Source organism: Oncorhynchus nerka, linkage group LG13 (genome assembly GCF_034236695.1).
Source record: "Oncorhynchus nerka isolate Pitt River linkage group LG13, Oner_Uvic_2.0, whole genome shotgun sequence".
Classification (NCBI taxonomy): domain Eukaryota; kingdom Metazoa; phylum Chordata; class Actinopteri; order Salmoniformes; family Salmonidae; genus Oncorhynchus; species Oncorhynchus nerka.
Genome location: NC_088408.1, coordinates 74613041 through 74638156, shown reverse-complemented (window position 1 = coordinate 74638156; position 25116 = coordinate 74613041). Strand labels below are relative to the sequence as shown.

The following is a 25116-nucleotide window of genomic DNA, read 5'->3' as shown; positions in this document are numbered from 1 at the left end:
CAGTATGCTGTGCTGTGGCCCCAAACAACAATTTTTTTGTGCATTCAAAATAACACATTCTGATCATTTGCAACATGTCTATTAAGTCTCATCTGCACAATAATGTAACGTAGCATTTTGCCGCATTAGCATATAAACAGGAATCAATTACTTTTGACACGTATAAGAACAAATAGGTCTACATTTCCCACTTTGTTTTTTACTCATATGATATGTACGACGAAGTGCATAACAGTACAATAGGCTGCTTATGTGCTTCTCATCATTACACAGCATGCACAGGGACGTCGGCCATTAAAATTGCCCTACAGGAGTCCCTCTTTAATTGCTGGGATATTCGGTATCTGCTCTTTTCAGGAGGAATCTTAGCAAATGCAATATATGGTGGTTATAGCTGTTATTGTCCAAGTAATATTAATACATAGTTATTTGGTTGTGTTCTTGCCATGTAGGTAACATATTACGTGACGTTTCGAATTTAGCATAGTAGAATCAGGGGGTGGGTTTGCCTGCCAGGCTCTACCTTGGACAGCTCTCACTGCTGTTACCAGGCAGACATAGTTCCAACATGGCAGCAACGGGGAACGCAGAAGAGACGCAGTTGCAAGAGATGGAGGAAGAGGCAGGGATGGAGAGAGAAATGGATTCAGATGAAGAGGAGGGTATGGGAATCGAAAACTCCGACGACGAAGAAGACGATTCGTCAGAAGATGATAAAGAGAATGAAGCCGAAATTCAGCGTTTGGAGGAGCAGGTACGTTAGCTAAGCTAACTGTTTGAGAAATGAATGGAAACCTAGCTAGCTATTTTAATCCACAGTTACGGCTAGCCATTTATAACGTTTGATGTCAACCAGCTAACAGCGTTGTTTGTTACATTGATTTAAAAGCAAACACATCACAAACAAGTTGGCTTGTTTGCAGACTTGCACCGCTTGTACTGCAAAGAAAGCTAGCTAGCTACTAAGGTAACGTTAGCTCGTATGCTAATAGTTTGCCAGCTATTAGTTGATGCCTCATTATGTAACTATCCAGTCAACTAGCATGTTACCCAGCCACAATTATATAATACGTGTGAAAAGAATACCAGCCAACGTGCTTGCAGTTGTATTACAAACTGAACACGCGCCCTTTCGGCGGGCTGCAGTTGAGAAAGGTAGGTAGCCAGCCAGTCAGTCAGCAACAACATTTAACAGTCAAGCTATCTGGTTGATTTCACAAGCAATACTCATTACAGTATTTAGTTAACTTTCATATTATATATTTGTTTGCTAATCAAAAACATCTGTAAACACACACACACACAAGGTTGTTGGTCTGACTCGTCTTCTATGCTCTCTCTGACTTTCAGCTGTCCATCAATGCTTTTGACTACAACTGTCATGTGGACCTCATAAAACTCCTGAGGCAGGAGGGGGAGCTGCCTCCACTGCGTAAGGCAAGGCAGAAGATGAGTGAGCTCTTCCCACTGACTGAAGGTTGGTGTCTGATGGCCTCTGGAGATGCAGCAGACTTTATGCTTTGCCACTTTTCTGATTGAGCTGATGTGCTTTGTGGTAGACTAGATTAAATAAAATACTTGTTGCAACGTCTGCTGCTTCTTTTGTGATTCATTGATGTGAAGAAGTCTTATGTATGATGATGATTCAGTAATTTGGAACAAGGTTTACTGTTTCATCATTACTGTGAAAAGTGATGGTTTAATTGTTGTAAACATACTGAATGTTATTGTGAACTGTATACAAATCTGACTTGTCCTTTCTTGCAGAGATATGGCTGGACTGGCTCAAGGATGAGATCCGCCTAACCGAGGAGGAGCAGAACCGGGAGAAAGTCTACGAGCTCTTTGAGATGGCTGTGAAAGATTATATCTGTGAGTTCTGTCCCTACTTATTGGATTGTGTTACGATTCTATATAATGTGATGTTATTGTAAAGTAAACATTGAATTTCTTGTGTGGCCTTCAGGCCCTGAAATCTGGCTGGAGTATGCCCAGTACTCTATCGGGGGCATGGGATTGCCTGGTGGGATGGAGAAGGTGAGGTCCATCTTCGAGAGAGCCCTGACAGCCGTGGGGCTGCACATGACCAAGGGGGCAACTCTGTGGGAGGCCTACAGGGAGTTTGAGAACGTCATACTGGCAACTGTTCAGGTGAGCGTCCCTGAAGAATAATGATCTCTAGTAGCTGCAACATGCTGCTCATTTTTCTATATCTCCGCATGTCTATATTTCTTGGTGTTTTGTATAAGACCGTCTGCTAATTTAATGATGGTAGATTTTCCTTGTATCTTCAGTATTGGGCAGAAATTTTGAAAAAGCATGATTGAACGCAATCTGATATTACACAAACTAGGCTCTTTGCTGGATTTTGTCTGTTTTCTATCTCTTCCTTTTGTTCAGCCTCCCCCTGGCATTGTCCCCACCTGCGAGCAGCAGGAGCTTCTGAACGCTCAGCTCGAACGCATCCACACTCTTTTCCGCCGCCAGCTGGCCATCCCCTTAATGGGTAAGGCTCTCCCTGCTCCATTCTGGAGGGGATGCTGTACAGAGGGTAGGGGGGAGGGATTTGGTTGGATGGAACAACATGTCCTTGAGAGGCTATTATGGCACACTTGGGAAGTACCCATCGCAATGACCCTTTCAGGACCAAGTCGTGGAGAGCCAGTGCAATGTCAAATCAAATTGGATTGGTCACATGCTTCATAGACAACAGGTGTAAACTAACAGCGAAATGCTTACTATCAGCGAAATGCTTACTTATAGGTCCTTTTCCAACCATGCAGATTTTAAAGATAAGATCAACAATCTAAAAATGAAAAGTCACACATTGAGTAACAATAACATGGCTATATATAGGGAGTAGAAAATAACATTGCTATATACAAGGAGTACCAGTACCGAGTCGATGTGCAGAGGTATGAGGCAATTGAGGTAGCTATGTACTGTACATATAGGTAGGGGTAAAGTTACTAGCAGCAGCATATGTGGTGAGTGTGAAAGGTGTGTGTGGCGTCAGTATGCATGCGTGTGCATTTTATGTGTATGTAGTGTGTGTGTTATTGTGTGGGCAGAGTCCAGTGTGTGCAACAAAGGGTCAATGCAGGTATTCTGATTAGCTGTTTAGAAGTCATATGACTTGGGTTAGAAGCTGTCCAGGGTCCTGTTTGTTCCAGACTTGGTGCATTGGTATTGCTTGCCATGCAATAGCAGATAGAACAGTCTGTGGCTTGGGTGGCTGGAGTCTTTGACAATTTTTGGGCCTTCCTCTGACACTGCCTGGTATAGAGGTCCTGGATGGCAGGGAGCTCGGCCCCAGTGATGTACTGGGCCGTACGCACTAACTTCTGTATTGCCTTGCGGTCTGATGCCAAGCAGTTGCCATACCAAGTGGTGATGCAGCTGGTCAAAATGCTCTCGATGGTGCAGTTGTAGAACTTTTTGAGGATCTGATGGCCTATGCCAAATCTTTTTAGCCACCAGTTGTCGTGCCCTCTTCATGACTGTGCTGGTCTGTTTGGATCACGATAGATCCTTAGTTATGTGGACACCGAGGAACTTGAAGCTATCAACCTACTCCACTACAGCCTCGTCGATGTAAATGGGGGTGTGCTCGGCCCTCTGTTTCCTGTAGTTCACGATCAGCTCCTTTGTCTCACTGACGTTGAGGGAGAGGTTATTGTCCTGGCTCCAGACTGCCAGGTCTCTGACCTATCTATAGGGTATCTCATCGTTGTCGGTGATCAGGCCCACCATTGTTGTGTCGTTGGCAAAATTAATGGTGGTGTTGGAGTCGGGGCCCATCAGGAAGTCCAGGATCCAGTTGCAGAGGCAGGTGTTCAGTCCCAGGAACCTTAGCTTAGTGATAAGCATGGAGGGCACTATGGTGTTGAACGCTGAGCTGTAGTCAATGAACAGCATTCTCACGTATGTGTTTCTTTTAGGGCTGACCCCATTTAGTTGACTGGTCGATTGTTTGTTCGATAGGTTATTGGTCTACCAATAATTTTTTGGGTTGAGCAGTTGCACAAAAAAAAAAATGTTTTATGGCACGTCTTGATTGATGCCTGTCTCAAAGGACTAATCCATTGCGGAGGACGCGGATGACACCAGTATTACCAGTAGTACTTGTACCATTTAATTCCCATAATTTCTAATCTACAATGTTTGTTTGTATGTTTGGACCAAGTTGATAGTTGATGCAATGTTTGAAGTTCCTTGCAGACAGTCCATGCGTAGCCAATGTGCTTTATTTTTATCAGGATATTTTTTACCTGCAGGCTGCAATGTTTTTATTTGTTGCCTTTATGTAGGCTATTTTTACATAGTTGGCAATGGAAGTTCATTTTAGATTTGTGTAATTTTAATTCAGATATATTTGTATTAATTACATGACAATGATTTTGAGATACGCCAACTTTATTATTAAAGAAATGAAACTTCCACGAAAATGTACATAACGGGCACGGAGATCGGTAGAAACGTTAAGTTGGCACTCCAAATCAGTGGTGTAAAGGAAGTAAAAATACTTAAGTTCTACATAAGTTTTTTTTTTTGGTGTCTGTACTTTACTCTACTTATATTTTTGACAACTTTTACTTCAGTAAATTCCTAAAGAAAATAATGTACTTTTTACTCCATACAGTTTCCCTTGACACCCAAAAGCACTTGTTACATATCGAATGCCTAGCAGGACCATAGCAGTCCATGGAGAATAAGAGGACCTCCGCCCAGCTGCCCACTGCACTGAGGCTAACACTGTCACCACCAATAAATCCACGATAATCGGGAATTTCAATAAGCATTTCTCCATGCTTTCCTCCTGGCTACCCCCCTCCTGGCTAACCCCGGCAAACAGCTCCGCACCCCCCACAGCTACTTGCCCAAGCCTCCCCAGCTTCTACTTCACCCAAATCCAGATAGCAGATGTTCTGAAAGAGCTGCAAAACCTGGACCTGTACAAATCAGCTGGGCTAGACAATCTGGAGCCTCTCTTTCTAAAATTATCCGCCTCCATTGTTGCAACCCCTATTACCAGTCTGTTCAACGTGTCTTTCATATCGTCCAAGATCCCTAAAGATTGGAAAGCTGTCGCGGTCATCTCCCTCTTCAAAGGGGGTGACACTCTAGACCCAAATTGTTATAGACCTATATCCATCCTGCCCTGCCTCTCTAAAGCCTTCGAAAGCCAAGTTAATAAACAGATCACTGACCATTTCGAATCCCACCGTATCTTCTCCGCTGTGCAATCCCGTTTCCGAGCTGGTCACGGTGCACCTCAGCCACACTCAAGGTACTAAACGATATCATGACCGACATCGATAAGAGACATTACTGTGCAGCTGTATTCATTGACCTGGCCAAGGCTTTCGACTCTGTCAATCACCATATTCTCATCGGCAGACTCAACAGCCTTGGTTTCTCAAATGCCTCGCCTGGTTCTCCAATTACTTCTCTGATAGAGTTCAGTGGGTCAAATCGGAGGGCCTGTTGTCCGGACCTCTTGCAGTCTCTATGGGGGTACCACAGGGTTCAATTCTCGGGCCGACTCTTTTCTCTGTGTATATATCAACAATGTCCCTCTTGCTGCTGGTGATTCCCTGATCCACCTCTACGCAGACGACACCATTTGGTATACATCTTCTTTGTACACTGTGTTAACTAACCTCCAAATGAGCTTCAATGCCATACAACTCTCCTTCTGTGCCCTTCAAATGCTCTTAAACGCTAGTAAAACCAAATGCATGCTTTTCAACCGTTTGCTGTCCGCACCTGCCCGCCCGACTAGCATCACTACTCTGGGCAGTTCTAACTTAGTATGTGGACAACTACAAATACGTAAGTGTCTGGCTAGACTGTAAACTCTCCTTCCAGACTCATATTAAACATCTCCAATCCAAAATTAAATCTAGAATCGGCTTCCTATTTCGCAAACAAAGCCTCCTTCACTCACGCCGCCAAACACCCTCGTAAAACTGACTATCCTACCGATCCTTGACTTCGGCAATGTCATTTACAAAACAGCTTCCAATACTCTACTCAGCAAACTGGATGCAGTCTATCACAATGCCATCCGTTTTGTTACCAAGCCCCTTATACCACTCACCACTGCGACCTGTATGCTCTAGTCGGCTGGCCTTCGCTACATATTCGTCGCCAGACCCACTGGCTCCAGGTCATCTGTAAGTCGATGCTAGGTAAAGCTCCGCCTTATCTCAGCTCACTGGTCACGATAACAACACCCACCCGTTGCACGCGCTCCAGCAGGTATATCTCACTGGTCATCCCCAAAGCCAACACCTGCTTTGGCTGCCTTTCCTTCCAGTTCTCTGCTGCCAATGACTGAAACAAATTACAAAAATCGCTGAAGGTGGAGACTTATATTTCCCTCACTAACTTCAAACATCAGCTATCTGAGCAGCGAACCGATCACTGCAGCTGTACACAGCCCATCTGTAAATAGCCCAACCAATCTACCTACCTCATTCCCATATTGTTTTTATTTACCTTTCTGCTTTTTTGCACACCGGTATTTCTACTTGCACATCATCATCTGCTCATCTATTACTCCAGTGTTAATTTGCTAAATTGTAATTACTTCGCTACTGTGGCATATTTATTGCCTTACCTCCTCACGCCATTTGCACACACTCTATATAGACTTTCTTTCCTATTGTGTTATTGACTGTATGCTTGTTTATTCCATGTGTAACTCTGTGTTGTTTGTGTCGCACTGCTTTGCTTTATCTTGGCCAGGTCGCAGTTGTAAATGAGAACTTTTTCTCAACTAGCCTACCTGGTTAAATAAAGGTGAAATAAAAGAAAATACAAAGGACAAGACAATGGTTCAATTCACACACTTATCAAGAGAACATCCCTGGTCATCCCTACTACCTGATCTGGTGGATTCACTAAACACAAATGCTCCGTTTGTAAATTATGTTGGAGTGTGCCACAAGCTATCCATAATTTAAAAAAACAAGAAGGCGTTGCTGTCTGGCTTGCATAATATAAGGGTTTTGATACCTTTGATACTTTCAGTGCCTTTGGAATGTATTCAGACCCCTTGACTTTTTCCACATTTTCTTACATTACAGCCTTATTCTGAAATGGATTAAATAAAAACATTTCCTCAGCAATCTACTCACAATACCCCATACTCACAATACCCCTTATTTACATAACTATTCAGACCCTTTGCTATGAGACATGAAATTGAGCTCAGGTGCATCTTGTTTCCATTGATCATCCTTGAGATGTTTCTACAACTTGATTGGAGTCCATCTGTGGTATATTCAATTGATTGGGCATAATTTGGAAAGGCACACACCTGTCTATATAAGGTCCCACAGTTGACAGTATATGTCAGAGCAAATACCAAGCCATGAGGTCGAAATAATTCCCCGTGGAGCTCTTAGACAGGATTGTGTTGAGGCACAGATCTGGGGAAGGGTACCAAAACATTTCTTCAGTATTGAAAGTCCCCAAGAACACAGTTGCCTCCATCATTCTTAAATTGAATACGTTTGGCACCAAGACTCTTCCTAGAGCTGGCCGCCTGGCCAAACTGAACAGTTGGGGGAGAAGGGCCTTGGTCAGGGAGGTGACCAAGAACCCAATGGTCACTCTGACAGTGCTCTACAGTTCCTCTGTAGAGATAGGAGAAACTTCCAGAAGGACAACCATCTCTGCAGCACTCCACCAATCAGGCCTTTATGGTAGCGTGGCTAGGCGGAAGCCACTCCTCAGTAAAAGGCACGTGGCAGCATCATGCTGTGGGAATGTTTTTCAGGGACTGGGAGACTAGTCAGGATCGAGGGAAAGATGAACGGAGCAAAGTACTGAGAGATCCTTGATGAAAACCTATCCCAGAGCGCTCAGGGGCGAAGGTTCACCTTCCAACAGGACAACAACCCTAAGCACACAGCCAAGACAACGCCGCAGTGGCTTCGGGGCAAGTCTCTGAATGTTCTTGGGTGGCCCAGCCAGAGCCTGGACTTGAACCTGATCAAACATCTCTGGAGAGACCTGAAAATAGCTGTGCAGCAACATTCCCCATCCAACCTGACAGAGCTTGAGAGGATCTGCAGAGAAGAATGGGAGAAACTCCCCAAATACAGGTGTGCCAAGCTTGTACCCAAGAAGACTTGAGGCTGCAAAAGGTGCTTCAACAAGTTACTGAGTAAAGGGTCTGAATACTTATGTAAATTTCATTTAAAAAAATAAATTAGCAGAAAATTATTAACCTGTTTTTGCTTTGTCATTATGGGGTATTGTGTAGATTGATGAGTTGGAAAAAAACAATTTAATCCATTTTAGAATAAGGCTGTAACCTAACAAAATGTGGAAAAAGTTGAGGGGTCTGAATACTTTCCAAAGGCACTGTAAGTACATTTTAGCAATTACATTTACTTTTGATACTTAAGTGTATTTAAAACCAATTACTTTTAGACTTTTAATCAAGTAGTATTTTACTGTGACTTTTACTTGAGTCATTTTCTATTAAGTTATCTTTACTTTTCCTCAAGTTTGACAATGGAGTACTTTTCCCACCACTGCTCCAAATTGAAAAGGTTGCCAAATTACCGGCAATTTCAGGAGCATAATGGCACAATCTGCGAAGGCCAGCAGCAGTGGGAAAAGGTGGTTCGGCCACAGGTTTTTTTCTTCTGGTTAGGCTATCTTGATCTCTGGCTCCCTCTTGAGTCATTTGTGTGAATTTATTAATCACATTGTACTTAAAGCTTCAGACAAGATGATTTTATTTAAACACATAGGGTGTGTCTATATATGGGAAAACATTTTTAGTCGGGACAACCCTAGTTCCTTTTGTCCAATTGGGAAAGGGCAGTGTGGCGTGCAATAGAGAGTATGTCATCTGTTGGAGTGGTATGCAAATTGGAGTAGGTCTGGGATGATTGTGTTGATGTTAGCCATGACCAGCCTTTCAAAGCATTTCATGGCTACAGATGTGAGTGCTACAGGGCGATAGTCATTTTGACAGTTTACCTTGGTGTTTATGGGCACAGGGACTATGGTGGTTTTCTTGAAACATGTAGTTATTACAGACTGGGTCAGGGAGAGGTTGAAAATGTCATTGAAGACACTTGCTAGCTTGTCAGCACATGCTCTGAGTACGCGTCCTGGTAATCCGTCTGGCCTTGAATGACGTTTGTTTTAAAGGTTTGTTTCTGTTTTAAAGGTCTTACTCACATTGGCCACGGAGAGCTTCGAGGCAGTGTTGCTTGCCTCGAAGCGAGCATGGAAGGCATTTAGCTCATCTGGTAGGCTCGTGTCACCGGGCAGCTCATAGCTGGGTTTCCCTCTGTAATCCGTGATAGTTTGCAAGCCCTGCCACATCCAATGAGCGCGTCAGAGCTGGTGTAGTAGGATTAGATGTTAGTCCTGTATTTATGCTTTGCTTGTTTGATGGTTCGTCGGAGGGCGTAGAGGGATTTCTTATAAGCGTCTGGGTTAGTGTCCCGCTCCTTGAAAGCGGCAGCTCTAGCCTTAAGCTCAGTCCCCCCCCCCCCCAGTTGAACAGGCGACATGCTGGTAGAAATGAGGTAAAAATGTATTTGTTTTCCTGCATTAAAGTCACCAGACACTAGGAGAGTTGCTGAGTGTTGCTTTCTCTTACTATGTTGCCTTTCAAAGACTCAATAGGTTTACAGAGAAAGCACTCATTCTCACCAGGCCCAGTAATGTGGTCCCTGACCAGCCTTTCATCCAAGCGCAGGACTCACCAAGAGATAGCCAGATGGTCTGGTATTGTCTGCAGCCTTTTTCTGGTCTGGCTGAAAGGCCACCGGAGGCATTTCTGGAATGGCTAAACCCATCTCTCGCTTCTATGACCTGTGCCAACCATGGTGCCAACGCTCAGTGTATAATCCCTCCTTATCTACAGCCTGTCAGTCACTGTTTTCTACCTCCACAAGATAATGGCACATAGAAAAAGAAAACAGGCTGAAGCATTTACATGGCTGTGTGTTATTGGTCAAATGAGGGGACACTCAAAATGTCAAAAGTCAATATCCTTCTGAATGAGATTTGAACCTTTTGGTGTTCCTCCCTTTTAATTTACTGTAATAAATGCACAGGATGCTCTTTTATATAATCACCTTCATTTTAAGCCACACTTAGAATGTGAAAGAGGTTTCTCCTAATGATAACTGCTGTTTTACAGACATGGAAGGAACATATGCAGAGTATGAGGAGTGGTCTGACCAGGGGGTGTCTGATACAGTCTCCCAGAAGTACAAGAGGGCCCTGCAACAGATGGAGAAGAGCAAGCCTTATGAGGAGACTTTGGTACTTACCTAGATTGTATTCTACCCTGGACATTTTGTACCATGCTGTTTGTTTTGGAATAATTTAATGGATTTGAAGCATTCAATTCTGATTGCACTGCCTAGAAAGTAGCAGTAGATTAGTAGGGAAGTTTTGTCATTTTAAGCATTATGTGCTTAAGCAAATTGATTGCTTTTTCCTACGTGTACCTCTGAAATCATTGCGAGTCTGTATGCTAGACATGGTCATCTGCTCAATGCCTTTAACTTGCCAACGTTTGTGTTTCAGATGGCAGCCGAGCCACCCAAGCTAGCAGAATATCAGACCTATATTGACTATGAGCAAAAGGAGGGTGACCCGGCACGGATCCAGATCATCTTTGAGCGGGCACTGGCAGAGAACTGCCTGGTACCAGACATGTGGGCCAAGTACACCAAGTACCTGGTGAGTGTCCCCCCCCCGCCCCGCACCGGGTGACGTGCTGCACTGGGCTCATTTGAATTACTCGCAGCCAGCCGTCTCTCGCTCTCTCCAGCAGCTCCTGAAATGTATTCATGGCCTTTTAATTGCTTTAATGGGATGGTAATAAGATGCTGAGATCGCAACCTTAAACACGGACAACATCCAGTAATTCATCAGAGCCTGGCCGTTTGGTGAAGAAACAAAGTTTCATCTTGTTGTTCCAAACCTGTGATCCATTAGGCTCTTTTTAAAAGCCACGTTTTGGCCTTCTGCATATACTAAAGGAAGTGATTAAATTGATGGAGGTGCGATTTAACTGCATTATATTCTTCCACACATGAATCAAATTATGACTTTGCCTAATGGTGTTGGGCAGTATAATATTCCTTGTGCAGCGTTATGATGGAGAATGAACACTATCCTACAGGTTCACCTTTCTAGCAATGAAGTCATTTATCACTCAGGTAGAAATGACTGTAGTTTCACGGTTTTTGAGTACCTTGTCAATGTGGGTTGTGATTGATTGTTGGATTGTTTTATTATCAAGTCTTTTGCTGTTGCCTCAGGATCGTCAACTAAAAATCAAAGACCTGGTCCTGTCCTCTCACGACCGTGCGGTCAGGAACTGCCCCTGGACCGTGGGCCTGTGGAAGAACTACCTGCTTGCCCTGGAGAGGCATGGGGCTGACCACCACACTATCTCAGGTAAGCACTGGACCACAGGTGGGTTATGGAGGCAGCACTCATATGTGTCATGTATGATGTGGACGTAAACAAGGAGATTTTAAACATGAATGAAATGTACAGTATATCACAAAAGTGAGCACCCCTCACATTTTTGTAAATCAATTTTGTAAATATTTGAGTATCTTTTCATGTGACAACACTGAAGAAATGACACTTTGCTACAATGTAAAGTAGTGAGTGTACAGTTTGTATAACAGTGTAAATTTGCTGTCCCCTCAAAATAACAACACACAGCCATTAATGTCTAAACTGCTGGCAGCACTGCCTTAACCCTCTTGGGCATGGAGTTTACCAGAGCTTCACAGGTTGCCACTGGAGTCCTCTTCCACTCCTCCATGACGACATCACGGAGCTGGTGGATGTTAGAGACCTTGCACTCCTCCACCTTCCGTTTGAGGATGCCCCACAGATGCTCAATAGGGTTTAGGTCTGGAGACATGCTTGGCGAGTCCATCACCTTTACCCTCAGCTTCTTTAGCAAGGCCAGTGGTCGTCTTGGAGGTGTGTTTGGGGTCGTTATCATGTTGGAATACTGCCCTGCGGCCCAGTCTCCGAAGGGAGGGGGATCATGCTCTGCTTCAGTATGTCACAGTACATGTTGGCATTCATGGTTCCCTAATGAACTGTAGCTCCCCAGTGCCGGCAGCACTCATGCAGCCCCAGACCATGACACTCCCACCACCATGCTTGACTGTAGGCAAGACACACTTGTCTTTGTACTCCTCACCTGATTGCCCCCACACACGCTTGACACCATCTGAACCAAATACGTTTATCTTGGTCTCATCAGAACACATGACATGGTTCCAGTAATCAATGTCCTTAGTCTGCTTGTCTTCAGCAAACTGTTTGTGGGCTTTCTTGTGCATCATCTTTAGAAGAGGCTTCCTTCTGGGACGACAGCCATGCAGACCAATTTGATGCAGTGTACGGCGTATGGTCTGAGCACTGACAGGCTGACCCCCCCACCCCTTCAACCTCTGCAGCAATGCTGGCAGCACTCATAAGCCTATTTCCCAAAGATAACCTCTAGATATGACGCTGAGCACGTGCACTCAACTTCTTTGGTCGACCATGGCGAGGCCTGTTCTGAGTGGAACCTGTCCAGTTAAGCCGCTGTATGGTCTTGGCCACTGTGCTGCAGCTCAGTTTCAGGGTCTTGGCAATCTTCTTATAGCCCAGGCCATCTTTATGTAGAGCAACAATTCTTTTTTTCAGATCCTCAGTGAGTTCTTTGCCATGAGGTGCCATGTTGAACTTCCAGTGACCATGAGGGAGTGTGAGAGCGATGACACCAAATTTAACACACCTGCTCCCCATTCACACCTGAGACCTTGTAACACTAACGAGTCACATGACACCAGGGAGGGAAAATGGCTAATTGGGACCAATTTGGAAATTTTCACTTAGGGGTGTACTCACTTTTGTTGCCAGTTTAGACATTAATGGCTGTGTGTTGTTATTTTGAGGGGACAGCAAATGTACACTGTTATACAAGCTGTACACTCACTACTTTACATTGTAGCAAAGTGTCATTTCTTCAGTGTTGTCACATGAAAAGATATACTCAAATATTTACAAAAATGTGAGGGGTGTACTCGCTGTTGTGATATACTATATGTTTCAATGAAAAGGGGTGAACTTGGTTAAAGATGTTGTATTGCCCTTATTATTGGTACTGGGACTGGGGAATCATGAAAGACCATCTATTTTTTTCCCCTCCACAGACGTTTTTGAAAAGGCCCTGAATGCCGGATTCATACAGGCTACAGATTATGTTAATATCTGGGAAGCGTACCTCGATTACCTGAGGCGGCGTGTCGATTTCAGCAAAGGTGAAAGCACCTTAACATTGGGTAATGCAAAGTAACATAAGTAATAAGATCATATTTGTGGTGTTGAGAAAGTCAAATGTATGGATGAATGTATGGATGAATGTATGGATGAATGAAGTCCTCTATTGATAATGGTGTTTATTTTCCAGAGTCGAGCAGAGAGCTGGAGGAGCTGCGGGCAGCCTTCACCCGTTCTCTAGACTATATGAAACAGGACGTGGAAGAGAGTAAGTGGACCTGCGGCCTGTGTACAGTACTCTTCATCTTGGTCCTTGTGTGTTTGTGTTGGAGACTCACTACGGTGTATTACTCGTGTCTAGGATTTAGTGAAAGTGGAGACCCTTCCTGTACCATCATGCAGGTCTGGGCAAAGATAGAGGTAAGGGTGACGATCATGAAAAACTTGTCTTGTTCACTTGCTTCTTTCATTGCAGATACAAGTCAGTGCAAAAATTGCATCTATACAATTTAAAATGTGATTGTATACCATTTTCTCCCTCCTCTCTCTGACCAGGCCCTGCATTGTAAGAACATTCAGAAAGCTAGAGAACTGTGGGACAGCATCATGACAAAAGGGAATGCCAAATTCGCCAACATGTGGCTGGAGTACTATAACCTGGAGAGGTCAGTGAGGCCACTATAACCTGGAGAGGTCAGTGAGGCCACTATAACCTGGAGAGGTCAGTGAGGCCACTAACCTGGAGAGGTCAGTGAGGCCACTATAACCTGGAGAGGTCAGTGAGGCCACTATAACCTGGAGAGGTCAGTGAGGCCACTATAACCTGGAGAGGTCAGTGAGGCCACTATAACCTGGAGAGGTCAGTGAGGCCACTATTTAGTGGTCACCTGTGAACTGTTGATTTGATGGCTCGAGAGATATATGTATCTATGACAAGTCTGATGGTGGTTGTGATATGGTTTGACTCTGCAGGTCGTACGGAGATGCTCTTCACTGCAGGAAAGCCCTCCACAGGGCCGTCCAGTGTACCTCCGACTACCCTGAGCATGTGTGTGAGGTCCTGCTCACCTTTGAGAGGGTTGAGGGTGAGTCTTTTTTTAATGGAAATGCCATGAATAAGTGGACAGGTGTCAGTTGGGAATATTGATTGGCTGATTTGTAGAAAACAACACCGAATCGGTAAGTCATGGTGTGAGAGTAAAGTGAGTTTCAGTGCAGTTTGTTGTGTCGCCACCAGGGTCTCTGGAGGACTGGGATGCAGCGGTGCAGAAGACTGAGACGAGGCTGAACAGAGTAAACGAGCAGAGGGCCAAGGTAAGCTGACCCCGCAACACTCACAACACTGCTGCTAGTTAGGCCTGTGAACATAGAACACTGATTATACTGGGCAGGGGAGGATGGAATGGGAGCAGCTTTGCTTGTGCAGCTGTCTGTTTCTGTGCTGTCATGTTCTTAACTTCATCCCAATCCCTCTCTCAGGTGGCAGAGAAAGAGGCTCATCTGGTCCGACAGGAGGAGCAGAAGACTGAACAGCGGCGGAGGGCCAAGGCAGACAAGAAGAACCAAAAGAAGGGACAGAAAGGCAGCAGGCCTGGGGAGAAGAGGAAGGCAGAGGATGAGGATAACGAGAATGAGTGGGGGGAGGAATCGGGTAAGGAGAGACATCAGAAATCGGGTAAGGGGAGACATCAGGAATCGGGTAAAGGGGAGACATCAGGAATCGGGTAAAGGGGAGACATCAGGAATCGGGTAAAGGGGAGACATCAGGAATCGGGTAAAGGGGAGACATCAGGAATCGGGTAAAGGGGAGACATCAGGAATCGGGTAAAGGGGAGACATCAGGAATCGGGTAAAGGGGAGACATCAGGAATCGGGTAAAGGGGAGACATCAGGAATCGGGTAAAGGGGAGACATCAGGAATCGGGTAAAGGGGAGACATCAGGAATCGGGTAAAGGGGAGACATCGGGTAAAGGGGAGACATCGGGTAAAGGGGAGACATCGGGTAAAGGGGAGACATCGGGTAAAGGGGAGACATCGGGTAAAGGGGAGACATCGGGTAAAGGGGAGACATCGGGTAAAGGGGAGACATCGGGTAAAGGGGAGACATCGGGTAAAGGGGAGACATCAGGAATCGGGTAAAGGGGAGACATCAGGAATCGGGTAAAGGGGAGACGACATGACGATCCTACCATTTTTTTCCCCCTTTAATTATTTTTTACATAGGAAGGTTATTGCTTGATCTCCGCTTATGCTAACAAAATGGCAAGTATAAAAGTCATCCTGTGTGTTTGCTAAAGCTTTGTGTAAGTAGCCTTGAGCCGGAACAGGCTCCTGCCCTATGAGCTATCTCCTGATTGTGTAGTGTGAGGCAGCTTGAAGAACAAGTAAACCCCCTGGACAGGACACCAGTCTATCGCAGCGCCTTACACTCAATTTATCTTTTGTGCAACAGAGCAACCTCCAAAGAGGCACCGAGGGGAGGGCAACCAGGGCAGCTTCAGGGGAGGAGGTGCTGAGGAGTATATGGAGACAGAGAGTGGACTGTTTGGGAGGAGAGCCCCCCCTTGCCGCAGACAGGAACCCCCTGGTGCTAAGAGGGGCCAACAGATGGCACCAGCCACCGTACGGAAGACCCAGGAAGACAACCCTGAACAACGCAAGGATGACTGCAGTGTGTTTATCAGCAACCTGGCCTTCAGCATGGAGGATCCAGAGAAGAGACTGAAGGAGTTGTTTGAGCCCTGTGGTCCTGTCCAGTCGGTGCGCCCCGTCTATGCTGCCAAGGGCTTCAGAGGGTACTGCTACGTACAGTTTGAGGGCAAGACGTCCGTGCCCGAGGCCCTGAAGATGGACCGGCGTGAGGTCGATGGCAGGCCAATGTTCGTATCGCCTTGTGTGGATAAAAACAAGAACCCTGATTTTAAGGTGAGACCAATCTACACTGAACAAAAAAATATAAACGCAACATGTAAAGTGTTGATTCCATGTTTCATGAGCTGAAATAAGATCCTAGAAATGTTCCATGCACATGCTTATTTCTCTAAAATGTTGTGCACAAATTAGTTAAGATAATCCATCCACCTGACAGGTGTGGCATATAAGCTGATTTAACAGGTGCACCTTGTTCCACTCTAAAATGTGCAGTTTTGTCACACAACACAATACCATAGACATCTCAAGTTTTGAGGGAGCGTGCAGTCAGCATGCCAAATGCAGGAATGTCCAAAAGCTGTTGCTAGATAATTTAATGTTCATTTTTCTTCCTTAAGCCACCTCCAATATTTTAGAGAATTTGGCAGTATGTCCAACCGGCCTCATAACCGCAGACCATGTGTATGGCGTCGTGTGGGCGAGCTGTTTGCTGATGTCAACGCTGTGAACAGAGTGCTTCATGGTGGGTTTATGATATGGGCAGGCATAAGCTATGGACACCGAAAACAATTTAAGTTTATTGATGGCAGTTTGAATGCACAGAGATACTGTGTGAAGATCCTGAGGCCCATTGTCGTGCCATTCATCTACCATCACCTCATGTTTCAGCATGATAATGCACGGACCCATGTCGCAAGGATCTGTACATAATTCCTGGAATCTGAAAATGTCCCAGGTCTTCATGGCCTGCATACTCACCGAGCATGTTTGGGATGCTTTGGATCGACGTGTATGACAGCATGTTCCAGTTCCCGACAATATCCAGCAACTTCGCACAGCCATTGAAGAGGAGTGGAACAACATTCCACAGGCCACAATCAACAGCCTGATCAACTCTTTGCAAAGGAGATGTTGCCCTGCATGAGGCAAAAGGTGGTCACAACAGATACTGACTGTTTTTTTGATCTACGCCCCTAACTTTTTTTTAAGGTATCTGTGACAAACATATGCATATCTGTATTCCCAGTCATGTGAAATCAATAGATTAGGGCATAATGAATGTATTTCAATTGACTTGATTTCCTTATATGAACTGTAACTCAGTAAAACCTTTGAAATGGTTGGCTGTTGCGTTTTTAAATATTTTTGTTCAGTATGTTTGTTTTGATTTAGGGGTGGATGAATGGAATGGTGGTTTCACCATATAGATAGTGAGTTACTCTTTTCGTGTCTCTTCCTCTAGGTGTTTAAGTACAACACAAACCTAGAGAAACACAAGATCTTTATCTCGGGCCTGCCCTTTTCCTGCACCAAGGAGCAGCTGGAGGAGCTGTGCAAGGATCAAGGCACCATCAAAGACATCCGCCTGGTCACCAACCGCTCAGGCAAACCCAAGGTTAGGAGGCATAACTCTGGGAGGTTGGTCTGTACAGGGCTGGGCGGTTGGTCTGTACAGGGCTGGGCGGTTGATCTGTACAGGGCTGGGCGGTTGGTCTGTACAGGGCTGGGAGGTTGGTCTGTACAGGGCTGGGAGGTTGGTCTGTACAGGGCTGGGAGGCTAAGTATTTTTCTCCATCCAGATGTTAGGCTCTCCAGTTAGGCTCTCCAGTTGAGTAATAAGTTAGTAACTTATATTTGTTATGTGTAATCTTTGTAAAAATCCAAACAGATCATTTGAATCATACATGTAGAAGCTCCATTGACTTATACGTAAAATGGATAGCTCATGTGAGTTGCTGCTATAATGTGCTGCTGTGGCGTGTCTGCAGGGTCTGGCGTACGTGGAGTTTGAACATGAGGCTCAGGCCTCCCAGGCCGTGCTGAAGTTGGATGGCACGGTACTACAGGAACACACACTCTCTGTTGCCATTAGCAACCCACCTCGCAGAAATGCAGCCGACAAGCCTGACTTCAGCAGGCCCATGGGAGCCATGATGCCCCGGGCTATGGTCTATGGATCGTAAGTTTCCAACACTAGTAATAATACTCTTCTAACAAGGAAAGATGTTAGTTACCCTGACGAAAGTACTCATTACAAATATCCGATTAGCTATGTTTCTCCAACTCATTAAACATAAGCTGCCTTTTAAATCGGGCTATTCTCACATGTTCACAGAAGAAATATATACATGTGAATGAGAGCTTTGATTCCATTGGTTTTCTTTTTCAGGAGGGGAAAAGGGCGAACCCAACTCTCACTAATCCCTCGTTCCCTACATCGGCAGACTGGATCAGAAAGTAAAGCAGAAAATGGGACTGCACCTAAACCCACAGGGGGTGCATCCGGAGACGCTGGGTTTGAAGCACAGGCCAAGCCCATGTCCAATTCAGACTTTGCCAAAATGCTTCTCAGAAAGTGAAAATTATGGAAAAACGAAAGTAAATCAAATGACTGCCTTTTGTATGGAAAGCCATCTTGGGTCCTTGAGAAGAAATGGCAGATCTTGTGCTGTTTGACTCCCCTTTAATCACTCCCATGGCCTCATTCTCCTTGTCACTTTTTGTGAGAAAGCCTTAATCTCCCTGGCTCCTTCGACTGGCCCCAAACTCCATATTACCATCCTTTTGAACAGTGATTGATTGATATTCCTTTTGAACAATGATTGATTCATATTCATTTTGAACAATGATTGATTCATAAAAAGTGTGAGTGACCAATTTCGTCTTGCTTTTTTTAGATTGGAAAAGGTGTTTTTATAGAAGACATAACGTGTAAATTATTTTTTTCTGAATTGAGAAAAGGGTTCTGAGTTTAGTATTTTTTTTGTTGTTAACTGCTAAAACAACCCAGCTTGTGAATTATGTTTCTTGTTGTTTTTAAAAAGTATATGCAAGAGCTTGACATTTGAGATGTTATAGATTATGTATTACAACAATGAAAATAATTTCCCCCCATTTGTGTTTAAGTGTCACACATTATGAATATCTTTGTGTATCTAGAGTGATATTCTATCGAATCCTGGTGTAATTTCATGTTTATCTGAGCTATGCGCCGTTCAAGCAGGCAGAAATACAGCTGGTATGATGCGTTTTGCATCAGATGCACAAAAGCAATATAACATTTAGAATGGGTGAATCTTTCCTCTAAGGTATCTTCAATGTCAACATGCCACTAAAATCTTTTGCGTCCCTTACAGGGCAGCTAACATGCAACGATATTTGTTCCCAAACAGTGAAAGACTAATGCTTCGCTTTACAGAATATTACCTTAAACGGCAGTTGTACAAATAATTTATTTTCAGATGTACACCTAATTCCTTACCTTTTCTGTGCTCACATTTACAATGTAGTTTTCAAAAGTCTCTGTTCATAGGAAACAAAAAAGGAAAGGCATGTATCATCTATAGCTGTTAAAATCCTTTATCCTTCATCTATAGCTGTTAAAAGTTTTATTGCTGGCACTGTAATTTAACAGGTAGTCGTGTGCATGTCATTAACCCAGCGCCCCATTTGGTTTGCTTATCATGTTTAGGCTGTCTTACCTGAAATGATTGAAGGGAGGACATTTTTGTTCTACATTGTATGTCATATTTTCCTTAGATTGTTTCCAATTTACTTCCAGGTAAGTTAGTTTCTTAAATACCTTAACCATCTGTGGAAGTCTTGAGATGGGTAGGGAATGAAGAACTGACAGTTTGGAGAAGCTGTCATCCTAGTATTGTAATGAGTACTGTCCACAAGTGAATCAACTGTTGTTGGGAGAAAAATCTATGCAGCTGTTTGATTGCAAGAGCCCTCCATCAAATCTGCCCTACAATATATGTTCCGTATGTGATAACATCATGGGAAAGCAGGTTTATACTTAATTCAGAACTGTCTCCTTTTCCTTTCAAATCAATCCTGTTTGGATGAGTGGGGAACGTCAAATGTGTGTTCAGACTCCCAGTGGTTGACCATAGTTTTGTAATACATTTGTTTGTTTTGAGAATTATTAGCTATATCTATCAATGTTCTATCACCACAGTGGCCTAATCCAGGGTTTCCCAAACTTCATCCTGCTCCCCCCCGGTGCACATTTGTTTTCTCTCTAGCACTACACAGAAGATTCAATAACCAACTCAAGCTTTGAATCAGCTGTATCGTGCTAGGGGAATAAACAAAACGTGCACCCAGGGGGGCCCCAGGACCGGGTTTGGGAAACCCTGGCCTAATCTAGTTAGACTACAAATGTTTGAACTTTAGAAGTTGCTTTCTGTTTCGTCCAATACAAAAATATGGGGTGTGTCATTTTAAAATGTTGTCATGGTGTTTATTTTATTAGAACAAATGTAAACTAAATTATCAATGCAACTTTCTGAGATTGTACGTGGTCTATTTTTCTGTGATTTTATTTACTACTTATTTGGATGTTGTAAAATTGCCATCTTGTGGTTTGTTGCTGTTTTGGCCTAAAGTTTATTAAAACAATTCAAATAATGTTTAAGGTTTTTACACTAAGTCACATTCAACAGATAATACGTTTATTTTGTAGTAAATAAACTCAAATACATGAAAGTGCTTCAGTGAAAGACTGTATGACCCAGTTGGATAAGCTACATTACAACACCGTTCTTCTGCGCACAGCCAAGCTTTAGATGTTTCTCCCCCATGGATAAGACAGACCAATAATCAGAATCACAACTCAGACATGTACACATACTGTATTACCCAATTTGTAACACCTTCAGTTATGAGTTCACTGATAGATGGGTGAAATGCAGTTTAGGCCTAAATGTCCTTTAGAAACGGCACTAAAAACAATAAGTAGCATGGCCAAGAGTATGAAACAGCCCCATTTGAGTCAACAAATTCATGACCCTTTGAGTTTTCTAAATCACAACTCAGCATAATTAGTTCAAACACCTGCACCACAGGAGGTTGGTGGCACCTTGATTGGGGAGGACAGGCTCATGATAATGGCTGGAGTGGAATGGTATCAAACACATGGTTTGATGCTATTATTATGAGCTGTCCCTCCCCTCAGCAGCCTCCACTAACCTGCACCTCTACCTGGTATGAGGAAATCTTAAACCATGAGAATATTTGTTTTATGTAAAGATGCACATTTCTACTGGGAAATTGCAAGGTCATGCTATCATTTTGACACAGGGCTGCTATTAGTAATATGTATATCAACTGATATCTTTACACTTAAAGCAGGATTAACCCCAAATTAGATCAATTAAATCAAAATCCAAACAGTCATGTACCCTCCTGCCCAGCTCACTCCCGTCCCCTCTCACTGTTGTGGACAGGTATGGTTTGTTTGCAGTTTGGACAGGCTTGGTGGTGGCTGGTGCCAGGCAGCCCCACAGGATGCTCAGTGGTGGCGATCAGCAGGGTATCCAGGGTGATCTCTGTGCATTTGGCTATGAAGCGGATGAAGGGGCGGACGTCGCCTTCATTGGCTGTGTCCAGAACGGCGTAGTACTCGGACCTTTGCTCTTTGCGGATGGTGATGGGTGGGTAGCGTGCCTGCATGAGCACCAGGTTCATTAGCAGCCGTGATGTGCGTCCGTTCCCATCCACAAAGGGGTGCACGTACACCAGCTTATAGTGGGCGAGTGCTGCATACTCCACAGGATGCAGCTGCAGGGCCTCCTCTGAGTTGAGCCACTGCACCAGGTCCAGCATGTGGCGCTCCAGGTCCTGTGGGTGGGGTGGGATGTGGTGGCCTACAAACACCTGGCTGGTACGCAGCCGCCCACCCTCCACAGGGTCTGCATAGCCCAGCACGCGCCGGTGGATCTCCAGGATGTCATTGACAGTGATGGCCCCAGCTCGGGACAGCAGCGTGGTGTTGATGTACTTCATGGCCGCGTCCACACCAATGACCTCGTTCTGCTCCTGCAGGCTCTTGCCGGGCACGGCATAGCGAGTCTCAATTATATGGCGGATCTCAGACAGAGTGAGTGTGTTGCCTTCTATGGCCACTGTGTGGTAGATGTGGTGGTAGTACGTTTCCTCCATGACACGTCTAAGAGCAGAGTTACCCTTGGGGATGGACATCAGCCTGCGTACTTTGCTGTCGATAACCCCAAAGTGGCGTTGGTCGATCTCCTCCACCAGGGGGAGTGTGCGGTCACGGCTCACCAGGGCCCTCTCGTTGCATGGTGAGATGGCCAGGGCCTTGGTATACAGATGGTCCGCCTGGACAACGTCCTTCTCTTCCAGAATGGTCCCCAGCTCCGTCAGAGCTTCCACAAAGTCTGGGTTCATGTTGAGTGCATGCACCAACAGCTTGTGGGCCTTCTCCCTCTTCCCCTGCTTCTTCATCTCCACAGCCTGTTGCAGCGCTGCCTTGGCCTCCAGCTGGGTCTCTGCAATCAGCACACACCAAATACATTGCATAACTAGGCTGTGCTGTCCAATACATGTATTAACCCAATCAAAAAGGCGATTTCATATTTGTACTTTTAAATATGACTCATGAACCCAAGAGTATGGAGGGTATTATCCTCCTACCCTTAACACACTCTGGAAATTCATTCTCTCTTAACTGAACGCTGTATTTTCATTTTGTGTCGGTGCTCTACTACCGACAGTTGATTTAGAGTCTTACAACCAGAAGTATATATTTCATGAGAACTTCACTTACCTATACTGGGCTTGGCCCTAAGGGGCAGGAGATCGAGGGCTGTAAAGGGGACAGTGAGGCTGGTGGACTGGACAGTGGGGCGATGAGTTTTACCCCATAGCTGGCAGTGCAACTGGGCAATCCCCTTTAGAGTGATACAGCATTGGTCCTCCACCCCCACCATTGGCATCAACAGCGCCACCATAGAGCCCAGGAACAGGCAGAGCAGCGGGCCCCATCCGCCAAGGAGATGGCCACTTGTGTAACGCCACCACACCGTTAATGAAGCCATCATCACTGATGATAGTATCCTCCATTCTCAAGTGACACGTCCCCCATCTATTCGAGTTAGGCTAGCCGAGGAACAGCTGTGTAGGAGAGGCAGAATCAGAAGCAGTTTTCACACAGAATTTATGGTCGTTTCATTTTGACAGCTGGCAGTTGTGTACATGTCAAACGAAAAACTGCAGAGGCAGTCTTTAGCTAACGTAGAGCTTAAGTGTTAAATTGAGTAGCTAAATAACCCATACAAAACTAGTAAGCCTAATTAGCTATATGGCTAAATATAAATCACCCAATACACAGGATACATAGCTAGCTACTGGCAGTATTTTCGACAAGCCAGGCTTGTACTGCAAAAATGGCACTGACAGCTGCTAGCTAGCTAGCAAAGCATCTTCACCAGCGTACTCACCTTATTACACCATTCTTGACTAGAAATCAAACAAGCTACGTGAAAATGTTAAATAAATGTATCAGTCTCTAAGTAACCACTATCGTTTGTAGACTAAAGATACATTAAGTAGCTAAAGCGCTGCTCAGGTAGCTACGAACCTCTTGTAAATACACATCATCAACTTCCTGGGAAAACAAGCCGGTATATGTGCTGGAATATGATTGGTCACAACAAGATTGTTCGTTGCTGTTCATTGGCTCAGATCTCTACAAAGCGTGCTTTCATTCAGCAAAACAAACACCGGTTCGTAGCCCTTATTGATTGGATGTTGGATATAAATTGTGCTCTCTATGCCTGATGAAAATGTAGGCCTATTATCTATTAACTGGAGTTAACAGTATATAATGTAATAACTGTCATTATGACAATAGAATTTGGTTAGTAAATCGTTATGCATTGATTAAATACGTCGACCTGTATTGTATAAGTAGCAACCTAGCCTAGACTGCAGTTTATGTTGACAGTCAGCACTGAATAACTAAGTTGGTGATCATGCAACACTTCTAACACTACTCCTAAATGGCAAATTGGCCTATAGATATTCCCAGTTTCTTTTACCATGACAGTACCATGAGAGTCAGTGCTGGGAAGCATCCTCTACCAGTTTAAGCGGGTGGGTAATAGAGTCATTTAACTAAATGAGTCCCTTTTGGGTAGTGTAACTTGGTGATAAAAAAAAAAACGTTTTATTTCACCAGATTTTTATATTCTGTCATGAGCACATGCTCAATTTAATAAAAACACATGTTTTCTCATCTCAAGGTGTTAAATAAAGAAATGACTTAGTACCAAATCAGTCATGAATCCACTTGTGACAGGGGGAATGGAAGCGTGTTACATGGAGGGGCAACCCCAGCTTCACCCCAGAAATGTTTAGCATTAAAACATTTCTAGTCTGTCTATCTATGCGTAACAGGGTTAACGTTTTTTTTTTAAGGAATAGTTTCACCATATTAAAATGAGAGTTAATTTCACGTAACAGGGTTGACATTAAAATGAGTCCGTTTTTATTTTTATTTTTTACCTTAAAATGAAACACTAATCACATTAAATAAATAATACTTTTCAGCTATGACTTTGTCAAAGCAACAAAATAACTAGGGCTGTGGAGAAGTGGTGAAACCTTGGAGAAATGTTTATGTTAAGTAAATTCAAAACTTCCTAGAAGTCACAGAGAGTACACAGAGGGACATGTCAAAATGCTGAGTTTATTTAATTTTCCAAGGGCACTTAATTTAATATAACAGGCTTTTCAAATGTAATATTGCTGCACAATTTCTACTTAAAGGGACTCATTTTGTGGAACGACCCAATATCAACACTCAGAGGAGACAACTACTAGCAAAGAAATCCTTGCCCCCAGAACACTGGATAATTACTTTCCATGATCTCTTGATTAATTATAGATCCAGCAGCTATTACAGAGAATTAAAACACATCAGTATATTCTGTCCCCTGGCATCCTGCAAGTTTGAGATCAACTGTGACAAGGCACAATTGTGTCATGAGCTGGACAGTTCACTCTAACTTTCACTCAAACATATCCCACTGAACAGATACAGTGCCTTAAGAAAGTATTGACTTATTATTTTGTTGTGTTACAGCTTGAAATCAAAATGGATTAAATATATTTTATTTCTCACCCATCTACACACAATACCA

General features: G+C 44.1%; 2 protein-coding genes across 3 annotated transcripts; one reads left to right on the top strand and one right to left on the bottom strand.

The window, feature by feature from the left end:
- The first annotated feature begins 337 nt into the window (after positions 1-337).
- Positions 338-20578, top strand: sart3 (spliceosome associated factor 3, U4/U6 recycling protein). 2 transcript variants are annotated; one of them, XM_029678228.2, is made up of 19 exons: positions 338-754; positions 1351-1477; positions 1768-1872; positions 1967-2151; positions 2401-2506; positions 10184-10308; positions 10576-10731; positions 11316-11454; positions 13224-13352; positions 13481-13558; positions 13652-13710; positions 13846-13955; positions 14263-14375; positions 14528-14604; positions 14770-14941; positions 15744-16216; positions 17406-17558; positions 17932-18122; positions 18333-20578. In XM_029678228.2, exons 1-19 carry the CDS (start codon positions 569-571, stop codon positions 18520-18522), a joined length of 2874 nt encoding a protein of 957 aa, XP_029534088.1. In that variant the 5' UTR covers positions 338-568; the 3' UTR covers positions 18523-20578. The 2 variants fall into 2 exon arrangements, with proteins under 2 accessions (XP_029534088.1, XP_029534089.1); XM_029678229.2 differs by having other exon boundaries at positions 339-754; positions 13224-13331.
- ficd (FIC domain protein adenylyltransferase) lies at positions 20432-23590 on the bottom strand. Its single transcript, XM_029678230.2, has 3 exons — positions 23413-23590; positions 22740-23086; positions 20432-22461 (listed from the first exon to the last, which is right to left on the bottom strand). Exons 2-3 carry the CDS (start codon positions 23011-23013, stop codon positions 21365-21367), a joined length of 1371 nt encoding a protein of 456 aa, XP_029534090.1. The 5' UTR covers positions 23014-23086; positions 23413-23590; the 3' UTR covers positions 20432-21364.
- Positions 23591-25116: the final 1526 nt, after the last annotated feature.